The following is a 14,657-nucleotide window of genomic DNA, read 5'->3' on the forward strand; positions in this document are numbered from 1 at the left end:
TTATTCCAGCCAGCACCCTCTCCATGGATAGCCAAACTCTGCAAATCACACAGCACAAGCTAAATGGCAGGAATTTCTGAGAATGGTTTCAGTCCGTGACTTTGGTGATTAAGGGCAAAGGAAAATTCAGCTACCTCACTGGAACCGTTCCAACACATCAAGAAGAGTCCAGGGATTACCAGTGATGGGAAGTAGAGAACTCTATTCTCATGGCGTGGCTAATCAACTCGATGGAAGCAAAGATAGGCCGAACCTATCTATTTTACAAGACTGCAAAAGAAGTATTGGATGCAGTCCATGACCTATATTCCGATCTTGAGAATACTGCTCAATGTTTCGAGATTAGAGCAGCCATTCGGACTACAAAACAAACTGGACTCTTTGTTACTGAATACTACAACAATTTAGTAGTGCTGTGGCAAGAGATGGATTTGTACTATGATCCAAAGTGGGAATGCTTAAGTGACAGCCAGAAATATAACAAGATGCAGGAAAAAGAGAGTTTTGGACTTTCTTCAAGCCTCAATTCAAACTTGGATGAGGTTCAGGGACGCCTCTTAGGCATCAAGCCACTGCCAACACTTAGAGAAGCATTCACGAAAGTTAGATGTGAAGAGAGCAGAAGTAGAGTCATGCTTGTTTCAGTAGAACCCAACATTGGATCTGCCCTTGCTGCAACAAGAAAAGAAGAAAATCTAAGGGCTAAACAGTGGTGTGAACACTGTAATAAGCCCTACCACACAAAAAGCAACTGCTGGAAACTTCATGGAAAGCCACCGAATTGGTAACCAAGAAACAAGAAAGAGAGGGAAAGACCAGCCTATACAGCTACAAGAATGCCTGCAACTGTAAGTGCTCTTAACAACAAAAGAGGTATGGGATTGAATCGAACAGCAGATCAGGTAGATTTCTTGCAGAAATTACTGAATGGTGCACATATTCCAAAGGAATTAGATGGACCAGCAGCAACTATACCAGCACCATCCTTGACTCAAAGAGGTAACTCAGTTTTTTCCTTAACTACTAGAAGGATAAGCAATAGCAGCTGGGTTGTGGATACAGGAGCATGCGATCATATGACTAGATCCATGGCTATGTTTGAAAATTTTCAGTTGGAAAATAGGGATCTAACTGTATTAATGGCAGATGGAACAATATCTTCAGTTAAGGGAAAAGGAAAACTGTGTGTGGTTGGTTTAGTACTTGAATCTGTCTTATATGTGCCAAATTTAAAGTGTAGCTTGTTATCTGTGAGTAAACTCACTAATGACCTGAATTGCACCATCACATTCTCCTCCTCACATTGTGTTTTTCAGGATCGGTCCAAGGGGAAGATGATTGGCAGTGCTGAGGAGAAAGATGGGCTCTATTGGGTATTGGACAACAAAACTTTTCTTAGTCAGTTGACTCGTAGTTTTTCTTTTTCAGTTAGTTTGAATTCAGAAATTTTGTTATGGCTTAAACGTCTTGGTCATCTTAGTTTTCAATATTTGAAACATTTGTTTCCTGATTAATTCATCAATAAAGCTAATTTGGAGCTCAAGTGGGGCCATTGCATTCTTGCCAAACAAACTCACAGTTCCTATTCTCAAAAACCATATAATCCTTCCAAGCCATTTCATTTGATCCATAGTGATATATGGGGTCCAACTAGGGTTTCAAACTTGAATTGTACCAGATGGTTTGTGATGTTTATTGATGATCACACAAGGGTATGTTGGGTGTATCTAATGAAAGAAAAATCTGAGGTATGTCCGATCTTTCAAAATTTCCATAAGCTTGTTCTAAACGTATTTCAGTCCTCTATTTGCATTCTTAGGACTAATAATGGCCGAGAATATTTCTCTTACCCATTTACCCAATATCTCACTACAAATGGAATATTTCATCAAAGCACGTGCCCCTACACTCTCCAACAAAATGGGTAGTTGAGAGAAAAAATCGTCATTTACTTAAAGTGACTAGATCCTTGATGTTCACAAGTTCCACTCCTAATAGGTATTGGGGGGAGGCAATTCTAACAGCCGCCTACTTGATTAATAGGCTCCCAACCAAAGTTCTAAAATACCAAACACCCTTGAACAACCTGATGACTACCTTTCCTTATGTTCGGATTCTCAATACTCTTACTCCAAAGGTGTTTGGATGTGTGGTCTATGTCTATCAAACCAGCCCAAATCATCACAAACTAGAACCAAAGTCATTCAAGTGTATTTTCATTGGTTACTCTCCTACCCAAAAAGGATATAAATGCTATTGTCCTACATCACAAAAATTCTTTGTTTCTTGTGATGAAATATTTGATGAAACAGTCTTTTATCACACCGGTACTACATCACAAGTGGAAGAAAGCCATTGGGATCCCACAATTTCAATGCCTATTACACTGCCTATATCTCCTACCACTACTGGTGATGATCCTGCAGTTGTTTGTTCACAACTTGCAATGATTGAACCTAGCAATATCCAACCATCAGTTGCTACAAGCTCAAAACTTGATCACAGTCCAAATGAACTAGAGGAGATTGACCCAAGGGAAGAATTGAATCCAGAAAAACAACTTAAAGTGTACTTGAGAAAGCCAAAAAATCCTGCTCCTCAAATCAACCAGTTGTTGGAAATTGAGATTGGTCCAGAAAATGAGGAAAACGGTGCAGTAGCTAATGGTGATTTGGATCTACCTATTGCAGTCAGAAAAGGAATAAGATCTTGTGTGAAATATCCCATATCGAATTATCTAAATTATCCCCACAGTTCAGGGCGTTCATTATAACTATGGATGAAGCTTCTATTCCCAACAATATACATGAAGCTTTGGGTGATACAAACTGGAAGAATGCCATGATGGAAGAAATGAAGGCTTTGGACAACAACAACACATGGGAATTGGTGGACAGACCGAAGAATAAAAAGGTTGTAGGCTACAAATGAGTATTTACTGTCAAATATAAATTAGATCGGAGTATAGATCGTTATAAAGCCAGGTTAGTAGCCCAAGGGTACTCTCAAACCTATGGAATAGATTATGAAGAGACGTTTGCTCTGGTTGCAAAGTTAAATTCCATTAGAATACTTCTATCCATTGCTGTTAATTTAGATTGGAAGCTATTTTAGTTCGACATCAAGAATGCTTTTCTAAATGGAGAGCTAGAAGAAGAAGTATATATGAAGATTCCACCTGGATTTGAAAACGAAGAAAGAATTGGGAAGGTATGCAAACTACACAAATCTCTCTACGGTTTGAAACAATCCCCTAGAACATGGTTTAAAATGTTTAGCTGAACCTTAACAAAATTTGGTTACAAGCAAGGTGAGGCTGACCATACTCTATTTATTAAACACTCAAATGGAAAAAGGTGCATATTGATTGTGTACATGGATGATATAATTGTTACAGGGGATGATGCCAATGAAATTGCAACTCTAAAACAAAGATTGAAAGAAGAGTTTGTGGTAAAAGACTTGGGAAATATGAAGTATTTTTTGGGAATGGAAGTAGCAAGAAGTAAAGGTATTTTAATATCTCAACGAAAATATACTCTTGATCTTCTAAAAGATACAGGAATGCTTGCATGCAAACCAAGACAAACTCCACTTGAGAGGAATTGGAACTATATGAAGAAGGATGATGATCCACTAGTAGACAAAGAGAGGTATCAAATGTTAGTTGGGAGATTGATTTATCTGTCTTTAACACGCCCAGATATAGCCTATTCGGTGAGCATCATAAGTCAATTTATGCATGCCCCTACTCAACAACATTTGAAAGTCGTATATCACATTCTAGGATACCTAAATGGCACACCAAGTAATGGACTGTTGTTTAGAAAGACTGATGAAAGAGGGCCAGAAGGATTTTCTAATGCAGATTGGGCAGGGTCGGTGGTTGATAGTCGGTCTACATCAGGTTTTTGTACAAAGCTATGAGGTAACTTAGTCACATGGAGAAGTAAAAAACAGTCAGTTGTAGCAAGAAGCAGTGCAAAAGCAGAATTTAGGGCGATTGCCCAAGGAGTTTGCGAATTAATTTGGGTGGCAAGATTGATAGAAGATTTACAAATGCCGTTAACTAAACTAACACGACTCTACAGTGATAGCTAGTCAGCTATAAGCATTGTTAACAATCCCGTACAACATGATAGAATGAAACATGTCAGGATTGATCGACACTTCATCCAAAGAGAAATGAAAAATAGAGGTATAAAACTTACCTATGTTCCCACAGCAAACCAAGAGGCAGATATATTAACTAAATCTATGGCTAGACCAGGTTTTGAAACTCTCATCAACAAGTTAGGAATGAGAGATATCTATTCCTTAGCTTGAGGGGGGGTGTTGGAGAGAGTCCTAGCTTATGAAGAAGTCACGGGAAGTAGATAAGAAGCTGATGCAGCAGATAAGCCTCCGGTAGATCAAAGAAAGAAGATAAAGAATTAGCTAGAAAAGTTCCTAAAATCCAGGAAAAATAATAGGAGAAGATAGAAGTTTCCTTATCTTATTTTTCTGTTGTATATTAGCTCCTAAATTCTAGGATTAGATAACATAGAAACTTGTATAAGTAGGTTTCCAATCTATTGAACCAAAGTAAGCAAGTTCTTTGATAAAAACTCGACTTGAATTCGGGTTCCCTACTCTAGGGACCGAATCTGTTCAGGGATGTTATATTCTCTTTGCTTAGTTGCTATTGGTGATGTTGATATTGTCATTGGCAGTTATCAGCTTGGATTTTTCCTTGTGAATTTTTTACCTTTTTCTTTTCTTTTCTTTTTTCCCTTTTCCTATGCCTACTGGATTTCCTTCTTGTTGCTTTATTTGGAATGTCATTAACTTATTTTTCTTTAATTGATGGAGAACAAAGTTTCTGCGAGGCCCGAGATCCTTTGAGTTGGTCCTTGGAAAGTACCAAAATAGGTTGGCCTAAGAAGTAGCCATGCTGACATGATGAGTTTTAGGGCATTCCTAGCGCCTGACGCTCCCTGCCTTGCTAGGGTTGGGGGAGGGTCATTTCTGTATACAACATTACCATTACCTTATAAAGAGTTTGTTTTTATAACTTAAACATGTGATCTTCAAATCATGAAGGAACAACCTTATTGTTGCTACCGAGGTGCAAATACAACGATTTGAAAAAAAGTAAAATTGGATACAAAAAATATATGACAAAAAAATATTTATGTACTTTTTATCTACAGCATTAGTAAACATAATAACTAAAATGTATTAAATTATTGAAATAATGCTACTAGTTGTCCAATAGAAGAGGCCATTAAACAAGTAATACTAATCTAATATCAAAATGACATTTAAATCATAATAACAAGAATTTATCAATATCATTCAACATACCAAATAAAAAATACTATTTTTAAAAGAGTTGCACAAGACTAGTTTTTACCCAAAAGCTTTTAGTATATTTCTAAAGTACCCCTAAATTCTAGAAACCCATGTATCTTTAGATTTGTCCTTTTTGTGTCCACCCTGTAACACCATATATTTTTACCCAATAGTGTTAGTTGAAGATGACTTTTGGGTTCATCAGGACTAAATAATATACTCAAGACTTCTCTAGTAGATTACCAATGTGGGATTGGGTCTTGGAGAAATCCTATCCTTTAATTCTCGGTGTCCTCGTCAAGCCTAAAATCCCATATCTCAATTTAACCCAAGTCAGTCTCAAAAATTATCTTGACTCAGACCCACTTGGTAGTGGTTTTGGGTTGGCTCTAAAAGTGCTTGCTGAAAATGACTTTTGTTTCACGTGAACCAACTAATATACTCAAGACCTCCGTTACTCATGTGGAGTTTGGTAGTGCCACAACCTTTGGACACTTTGTGTTGCTTATCCTTGATGGGTCCCAAAATCAAAGAAAAGGAGGACACTGTCAATGCATGAGTCTTCCCATTTTGTGAGCATAATAATAAAAAATTAGCCCAAGCTATTTGGTGTGTCAGACATGTGTCGTAGAGTATCAAATGAGTAGCTGTGTGATTCATGTTGGACATGGGCATGGCACCCAGAATAAAGTGTTCGATTATAAACACTTAAATTGGGTGATGATCTCAATTTTTATTTGATTATGATGCATATTTAATCAAATGCCTTGATGATTATGTGTTGACGGCTCTGGAACTTTTGCATTTTTCTTTTTTATTTCCTTTTGGTGGACAAGTGAAGTCTAGTAAAGAAGCTCAAGGAGTTCCCTTTGTAATCAAACCAAAGGCAGTAAATTGGAGCTAGCATATGCTTCATATGTGGGTTCTTTTTCTGTTTTTTTTTCCCCTCTGACTTCTTTGTATGGTTTGACGACTCTGACCTCACATAGTGGGATTAAGGCTTGATATGTTGTTGACTCCTTGGTCTGTTTTAGACTAATTTCTGTTTCAAGGCTACTATTATTTGTGTTGCCATTTTATATATTTTCTTAAAGATTTTTTTCTGCATTTGAGGTTTTTATTGATGTTTTTGTCACATTGTAGCTCTTCGCTGTCTATTGCAGGAGTGGGAAGAGTATGGCCTTTACTTCTTGGTGGCCATAGTCAGTGGACAGTGGGTCTTGTGGCGACCTTAATTTCTGTTAGCAGTATTATTGCAGCAGATACATATGCTTTTGTTGGCGGCAAGGTGTTCCATTTCTGAAGTTTTGCTGTTGGACCTTATCTTCTCTTGCAATATTTTAATACCACAATAGCTCTTCTAAGATAGTTTACCTAATATACTGTTAACTCCCAAGTTTTACTAGGACTCCTGAACTTGCCATGTTAGGTGGAGTGTGGGGGAGTTGCCGCCTGTTCATCAACCACACCCAGCCCCCCCCCCCCCACCCCATAACAACCACTGACAATGATACACATCTTTAACTTTGGCATGTCATCTAACAGTACTATATTAACAAGTGGTCAGACCAATTTGTCTTTATGTCCACAAGCTTGTTACTGTTCCTGCACCTTTGACTTTCAAATATTTCATATAGTTTAGCAACTTCTTGCTTATGACTACATCTTGGTATTTATACATAAAAGTTATTCTGGGGAAGTTATACAAAAATCATTATATTTAATTAATGTTTAAATAAAATCTAAAGCCCAGTTAGCTTTTGAGATTAACTATAATGATTAACTGCTGGTTATCTTGGGATTTATGCTGATAATGTTTATTATGTTTTATTAGTAGTGTATATGGCTACAATTCCTGCCATGTTAATTTGATATAATTGTTGCATATTTGATGCTTGGGGAACTCTGTGCTTATTAGCCCAAAAAAGGAAAAAATAAATTCTTCTTTTTTTGAATGCTTGAATGGAGCAAAATTTACTTGCTTCATGTTAAGAAAATTCCGGGAATGTTGAATGCTTAAATGAAAAAAAAAAAAAAAAATGGAGGTTTCTTGTTGCTTTTGTTGCCATCTGTTCTATAGAACTATTGAGTCAATCTTTATGATTAGTTATCTAAAAGTTTTGGTCGTGTAAAAAGTATATGATATAGTCTGTGAACCAATGCAGGCATTTGGTCGGACACCACTTATTAATATTAGTCCAAAGAAGACATGGGAGGGAGCTGTTCTGGGCTTGGGTGGTTGTATAGCCACTTCTGTTTTATTATCAAGGATTCTTAGTTGGCCAACATCTGTTTTAAGGTATATTGTATTATTCACTCCTGGCTTTGGATACATGCTATTAATTGTGTAGGAAATAACAGATCAATTCTTCATCCTTAAGACTGAATTCCAAGGACAGTGTCTGACTTTTATGCACTTTATTTCTTTTCCTGAGAGAGACAGGTTGATTATAGAAATTTTTAGACTAGTCACATTCACATCTTTATTTTAGTTGTCATGATAGACTGCATTTCAAATTGAACTGTAATTAAGTAATATGAATATGTAATTATTTCATTTCATGGAGTAATTTAAGGGTCTGGCTACTAGTTTTTAGTTTATTGATATTTAGTAACTTATCTTTGTTCATCAGCCCCCTGTTTGGACTCAATTGTGGGACCCCTTTGGTAAATTTATAATTGACAAGAGTCAAACCAGATCCTCTAGATGTCCTAAAATCATGCCAGAACCTAAAAATCTTTTATCCTACAACCATAACACTATTTATCTTGCATCATATTTCTAAATTTCCTGTGGCTGAAATTTCCTTTCTTCAATTATATGCCAAGACTAACTCTGAACTGTAAGCAAATCCCTAAACCATCTTAGGCGTTTATTGTATCTTCTCAACTGAGCTCAGGAAGTTGTTGTATTCTAAATAGTCTTATAACCTAAGAAGAAGAAGAAGAAGAAGAAAAAAAAAAAAATTCTCGTCTTTAGAATTGCAAATCCTACCATCTACAACATGAATGCTTGACATGAAAAGTAGAAGTGAGGTCAAAGGATGGGCCTCAACCAGCAAATGGTCACAGCCATGCCAATCCGAGTAGAGCACAGCTAGAAACATGCGTATTTCCTCAATCCTTGATTTATTTGTGCCTTTAGTTGGAGTGTAGGTTGTTGACTCAAGGTATCTTGTTAGGATTACTGGCCCGGCACCAGAGGGACAATGCTTAGGCATGGCCCATGGGCCCGAGATAAAAATATTGTTTTTATTTAAATGTATAATTGTAAGTTGTAATTCTTCATTTTGTCAAAATTTTGGAACAATAAAAATATATTGAAGTATAATTATAATTTGTAAATTATAAGTTTGTATGTACTTAATAACTTTTCATTTATCAACATTTTGAGGTAATAAAAATAATTTGAGGTATTATTTATTACTTAGCATTATTTCATTGTAGTATTTTAAATTTTTTACATTCTAAGTTGTAAATTTTTAGTTCTTATTTGTAATAAAGATAATACGAAGGCCTGGTAATGGAGGTCATTTACCCCTCCTGGGGGGTTGGCATGGCATTGCCTAGCTCATTTCAGAAAGATGGCCTGGCCCATTTGACATGTCTAATGGAGGGAGATTAATGGTAGAGCTTTTGAAAGGGTGGAGTATTCTACCCATTTTCTCAAAGGCTCTATTGTTTCTCTTTTTTGAGATGTTATGATTGAGTTCCTGTGTCTGTTTTGTTTTCACTCATTTTCTGGATGAGTTAGTTTAGCTCAGTTTGGTCTTCCTTCTTTCTGTAAAATGTCTGCCCCTCGGTGGTGGTATTTTTTTGATTATCTACATAAAAATAAAAGAATGTTTGCCTGAAGTGCAGGAGCACACTTGATATATTGAATTAATTCTGAGCTTTTAACATGCTATTTAGAATCTCATCCTTTACACTTCAATTTATTCAATCATAAGAAGAAAGGAAGTGGATGCAGGTGTAAGACAATTTGAATTATGTGTTGGTTATTTTAGATGGGAAATACCAATGTAAATGAAAGAGGATCAGTCCCTATTCCCTTTGGGGCAAGTCCTTGTTCCCTTTTTTGCCCAGTCATTATGCTAAACTTTGATCAGGCATCTCTTTTTGAGGGTGTTTCTTGCATGTAAGATAGGTCATGGGAAAGTTTCCAAAATGTTTCTTGTCCCGTTTCTTTTGTTGTGGTTTTCATGATTTTTTTTTTTCTTTTGTTTTCCCTTCACAACTGAACTTGAGTGGAAACAGAATGTTTCTTAATAATTATTATCTCTCCTCCCTGGGATAATGCAAACAGGTTTTAATATCTTTCTAACTGGACCTCTTTGAATTTCCATAATCAGATGGTAGTCATTGTTGGATACTGTGCCATCTTTCTCCCCCCTAGCTGTTTCAGTTAACTGGGAGCAACAGTATATACTGTCCTTGTAATTTGTCTGTCAGATTTCAGTCTTCATCTTCTGTCTAGCTTTTGGCTATAGAGAAAGTAACTACATTCTTGGAAGCTAATTCAATATGTCTTGAGTAAAATAATCAAGGGTATCCCGGATTTTGTGCACATGTCACTCAGCTGGAGATGTAAGATATTTAAAAGGATTGTAATTTAGTTTGTTTCATGGTAATCTATCAACTTAATGTATTATAAGTTCACAAATCTGAAACTAAAAATGTTTTTCATTTTGAACTTGGTAATGTGAACTGACGTAGTTTCTTGGATGATTACCAGTGCAATAGCTTTTGGGTTTCTAAACTTCTTTGGATCCCTTTTTGGTGACCTTACCGAGTCAATGATCAAGCGTGATGCGGGTGTTAAGGACTCGGGGACTCTAATACCTGGACATGGTAACTAACCTCTTGTTAAATTCTATTTCTATGCCATAACAGCATGTAGATGTGTTGTAACAAGGATTTGTTGCTTTTCTACTAAATATTTTGTCTGCTTAATGTTTCAAGTAGGTATTGGGTTGGCTAAATAATACATTGTTTATTTTTAATATGCACTTATGTTGTATACTCTATGAACTTTTGTTCATATTATGTTTTCTTAGTTACCCAGTTTATCTAAGTTTTTGGCCTATATTAAGCTTGGCCACAGCTGAACTTTGACTACTTGCTAATTCTAAGGCATGATTTGATTACTCAATTTAAAATGTCAACACCGTGCCATGTTGTCTGTAAACAATTGTCATGTATCTGCCCTGATATTGAGCCTCTTGGTTGAGCCTTTCTCAATGCCAACTGCCAAGGAACAAAACTTTTTTTTTTTTTTTCATTCAAAAGGTTGAAATGTTCTGTTTCCTAGAGCGACATGAAACTTTGTTGGAGAATTAAAGTGTTCCAGAATTTTCATCAAAACTCACCAAAACATTACATGAAGCATCCCCCCCCCCCCCCCCCCCAAAAAAAAAAAAAAAAAAAAAAAATCACTTATTTCAATGATACTAGGGAATCATTTTTAGTTATCGTTTTTCTTTTGTTTAATATATATGTTAAAAAGTTTGATAAAATGTAGAGAATGCATATAAAAAAAACCTGATACTGGTATTATCCATTCTCATACTTTGTTCTAATATTTTTGGGGAAAAATACACTAACCTCCACTGAGGTAAGGCTAAATTCAGGGGACCACTCCATTTTGAGAAATTACACTTAGTACCCTTAAGGTTTAAATTTTTTTACAATTTGCCCCCTGCAGTTAACAAACAACTGTTAGATTTTGGAAAATACCCAAAATTCTCTCTCTCTCTCAGAGCTTCACCCAACGATGGCTGGCTTCACCTATCTCTAGGTTGCAAGAAAACCTAGCTTTTTTAAGCCCTCCCTCATTTCTCTACCTCTCTCCCTCTCTCCAGAAATTTAAAAAATTCAAAAAAGAAAAATTAAACCTCAACGGTTCTAGGGTTCACTTTTGCCACCACTGAACTTTTTTTTTTACATTTCTCTGTAATTAGAGAGAGAAGAGAGAGAATTGTGGTCTTTGAGCCTTAGCTTGGGGTCTGTTGGGTGTTTCCTGCAATGTTAAAATTTGATTTGGCTTTTGAGAGGTTACTCTATTAGGAAGAGAAACAAGAAGGTGCAATTTCCTTGTTGATTCAGATTGTCAAGACCCCTTTTCTATCTAAAGAGCAAAGTTATTCTAATTTTGTATAGTGGGTTCTAGGGTAGTAATTTGCCATCCTTGGGTCTTTTCTCTTTTTAATTTTGTTCAGGACTTCTAGTTGTTATGTAGAGCGTTGTGGTATATTCTATTTGCAGATGATGTCGTGTTGTTCAATGAGACAAAAGGAGCGAATGGTGAGCTCGAGATATAGAGAAACACTTCAGATTCTTGTGGTTTTAAGTTGAGTGAAAATTGAATATACAGAATGCATGTTTAATAAAAATACAACCGTGGATAATGTTATGGTAAATCTTATCTAAAAGAATTGTTATGGTAAAATTGGAAGATCAAGTCATAAATTAATCATCTAAAAAGATGGGGAGATTAATGAGGATGTTACCTGTAGAATTACTGCAGAATGGTTAAAACAGAAAAGTGCATATTATATTTTATGTGATAGTAAAATATCCTTAAAGGTAAAAGAAAATTTTTATAGGACATCAATGAGACCATCTTTATTGAATGATACAAAATCTTGGGCAATAAGCACCACTTTGAGCGTAATGAAGATGGGGGATGTTAAGATAGATGTACGACTATACAAAGAAGGATAAAATTAAAAATGGCATTATTCATAATAAGGTTGGAATAGATTATATTAAAGATAAGATGAATGAAATACAATTAAGATGATTTAGTATGTAAGAAGAAGACCAATAAAGGCTCATGTGAAGAAAGTGGATGGAATGGAATAAGTATCTAATAAAAAAAGATAGAGGAAGACCAAGAAAAACTTGGTGGGGAACATAATATAACTTATAAAGGCCTTATAGAAGATAAGGCCATAGATAGAAATAATTGATGCTATAATTCATGTAGGTAACTTCAGATAGTGGGAAAAAAAACTCGGTATGTTGCTGTTGTTGCACTTATCAATAAATAATCTCTTTATCTTTGATGTGATGCACCCAAAATATGCCATGTGGAGCTTTCAAACTAGAGGCAAAGATCTGGTGGATGTTTATGTTCAATATTTGTTGGATGTGCAAGTTTGTTAATCAGAATGCGGGAAAAAAAGAGAACTTATGTGAAACTATTATCCTATTCCCTCCTGTTAGTGACAGTGATTTACGTTGTCCTCTGCTTAAATATTAAAGTCCTGTTATTTGGTTATTGCTCTCCTGCTAATCTTTACTTGTTATCATGATAAAAAAGTGGATTGATTGGTTGAAGCCTGTTTCTTTAAATAAGGTAGGCTTGGCTCTAAATTTTGACGAAATCTGTTTCCTGAAGTATTGAGCAGTGGATAATTTCTCACTATGTGAAATGTCTTACTTGCAATGTCTCTGTTTAGTTGATCTTTGTGATTGAAAATTCCCTCCCTTTTGGTGTCACCTGAAGAAAATTTTCTTGTGAGAATTAAGCCGCACATTTCATCTTATAACAAACACTTCCTTCAACCAAAAGATGCTCTTAGTTGGCCAGGCTGGCTGCTCTGTTCTGCACTGCACATAAATATACGCGTGCGCGTGCGCGCGCGCTACACTAATGTAAATATGCTATGTCTGAATCTGGTCTGACCACTATAACCTTACTCCTAATTATGAATTTATGAGTGGGCTGAAGTTAATAGTTTTGAAAGAGAGGAGAATTCATTTTTGAGTTTGATGTTCAATGCTGCCAAATTTATGCAATTTTGTTTATTTGTGCTAGAGGTTAACTAGGATACATAGATTTATTTGGCTTTAAAATAACTTATTGTCATCAATCTTGTGTCTAAGTTGGATAAAAGTTTAGCACATCTCTTGTTATAGGCTCAAGCGATGGTTGTTTTGTGCAGGCGGAATACTAGACAGGGTAGATAGCTATATATTTACAGGTGCACTTGCCTACTCCTTTGTCAAGACTTTGCTACCGCTATATGGAGTTTGATGATAGCCACTGGTGTTGCAAATTGAAAGGTTGAATTTCTGGTAAATGATAAAGCAAAACTGCAGGAGCAAAGACGAGCTCATCATCAGTAACTACGACCAGTGCGCGGTAGCTAGTGTATCATCCCAAAGAGGTCCATTTGAGCCCAGATTGGATTTCGACCAGGTTTAGGTTATTCATGCCTTGATTCATAGCACTCCAAAAAAGTACTCCATGTTATGGGCTTGGCTGGTGTCCAACGTACAACCTCTAGGAATAATTTTGGCCCCGCTGGGCTGACAGTTTTGCAATTGAAAATTCTGTGACCATTATCATTATTATTGTCAAATCATGACCATATAAGTTAGGCAATTTGTAATAAAACAAGTCAATATTTCCTTGGATGTTTCTGGGGCATTAGGATTGCTTTTCCTCTTCTTCTGGTTTCTGACTTGAAACAATTGCTCTATGGAGGTAACTTGTGAGCTTCCAAATAACTTGCATGGCCCGGTGGATATTACTACCCTGTAATTTATGATCTACTTAGAATTTATTTATGATCTACTCAGAATTTGAGTGTTAGTTTTTGTTTCGAGAACCATATGAAACGAGACCTTGAGCAATTTGGCTGACCGCCTTCGTGATTTTTTTATGTTAACAGGTTCGTATAGCATGGCAGTTTCTTATAAAGACCCAAAATCTTTGGAACTTAATCCATTTAAAAATTAAAAGAAAATAGAGGAAACTATTGAACCTGTTTGCTTAATCACAAGGCAAACAACTATATAGTATCCAAGGAAAAACAAGAAATCAAAAGAGCAGAAAAGTAAACATTAATTCACGCACACAAAGAGGTAACACATACGTGTTGGACCCGTAAATAGGTTCTACTCATGGGCAAAAGTGTTCAAGCCCTAGTCAATTTATTAGATCAAATAACAAAGGATTTTTAGAGAATTAATTACAGAGAATACATTAAAGAAAAATTACAAAAATTTATAATACTAATATGGATGATTAAATCAAAACATATGCTCAATAATCCGAACGATCCTACTCTCAACAATCATCTCAATCTCTCTCACACAACCCATAATAGAATCAGGAAAGAACAATACAAGGGTTAGGATTTCTCAATATCTCTAGGGTTTCTTCTTAATGAAAGAGGTGAAAATCAAATGACCCCTTACCCTTCTTCTTTGCTTTATATATGGGAAAGTTACAAGATAAAACAAATCAACAGCCACAAATAAAAGAGAAGGCTCAATCTGATCCTACACTGTCGGTCATCAAATCAATGACC

At 35.9% G+C, this 14,657-nt stretch overlaps 1 protein-coding gene across 1 annotated transcript in view; it reads left to right on the plus strand.

Moving 5' to 3' along the window:
- The window catches only part of LOC127793009 (phosphatidate cytidylyltransferase 4, chloroplastic), a gene marked incomplete at its 5' end in the record, with an annotated part of 56,329 nt that extends 42,377 nt beyond the window's left edge, over window positions 1-13,952 (plus strand). The window contains 4 exon segments of the mRNA XM_052323738.1: window positions 6,498-6,622; window positions 7,500-7,633; window positions 10,070-10,185; window positions 13,284-13,952. Coding sequence (XP_052179698.1) covers window positions 6,498-6,622; window positions 7,500-7,633; window positions 10,070-10,185; window positions 13,284-13,375 — 467 coding nt within the window.
- Window positions 13,953-14,657: the final 705 nt, after the last annotated feature.

Source organism: Diospyros lotus, unplaced genomic scaffold (genome assembly GCF_014633365.1).
Source record: "Diospyros lotus cultivar Yz01 unplaced genomic scaffold, ASM1463336v1 superscaf1, whole genome shotgun sequence".
In the NCBI taxonomy this organism is placed as follows: domain Eukaryota; kingdom Viridiplantae; phylum Streptophyta; class Magnoliopsida; order Ericales; family Ebenaceae; genus Diospyros; species Diospyros lotus.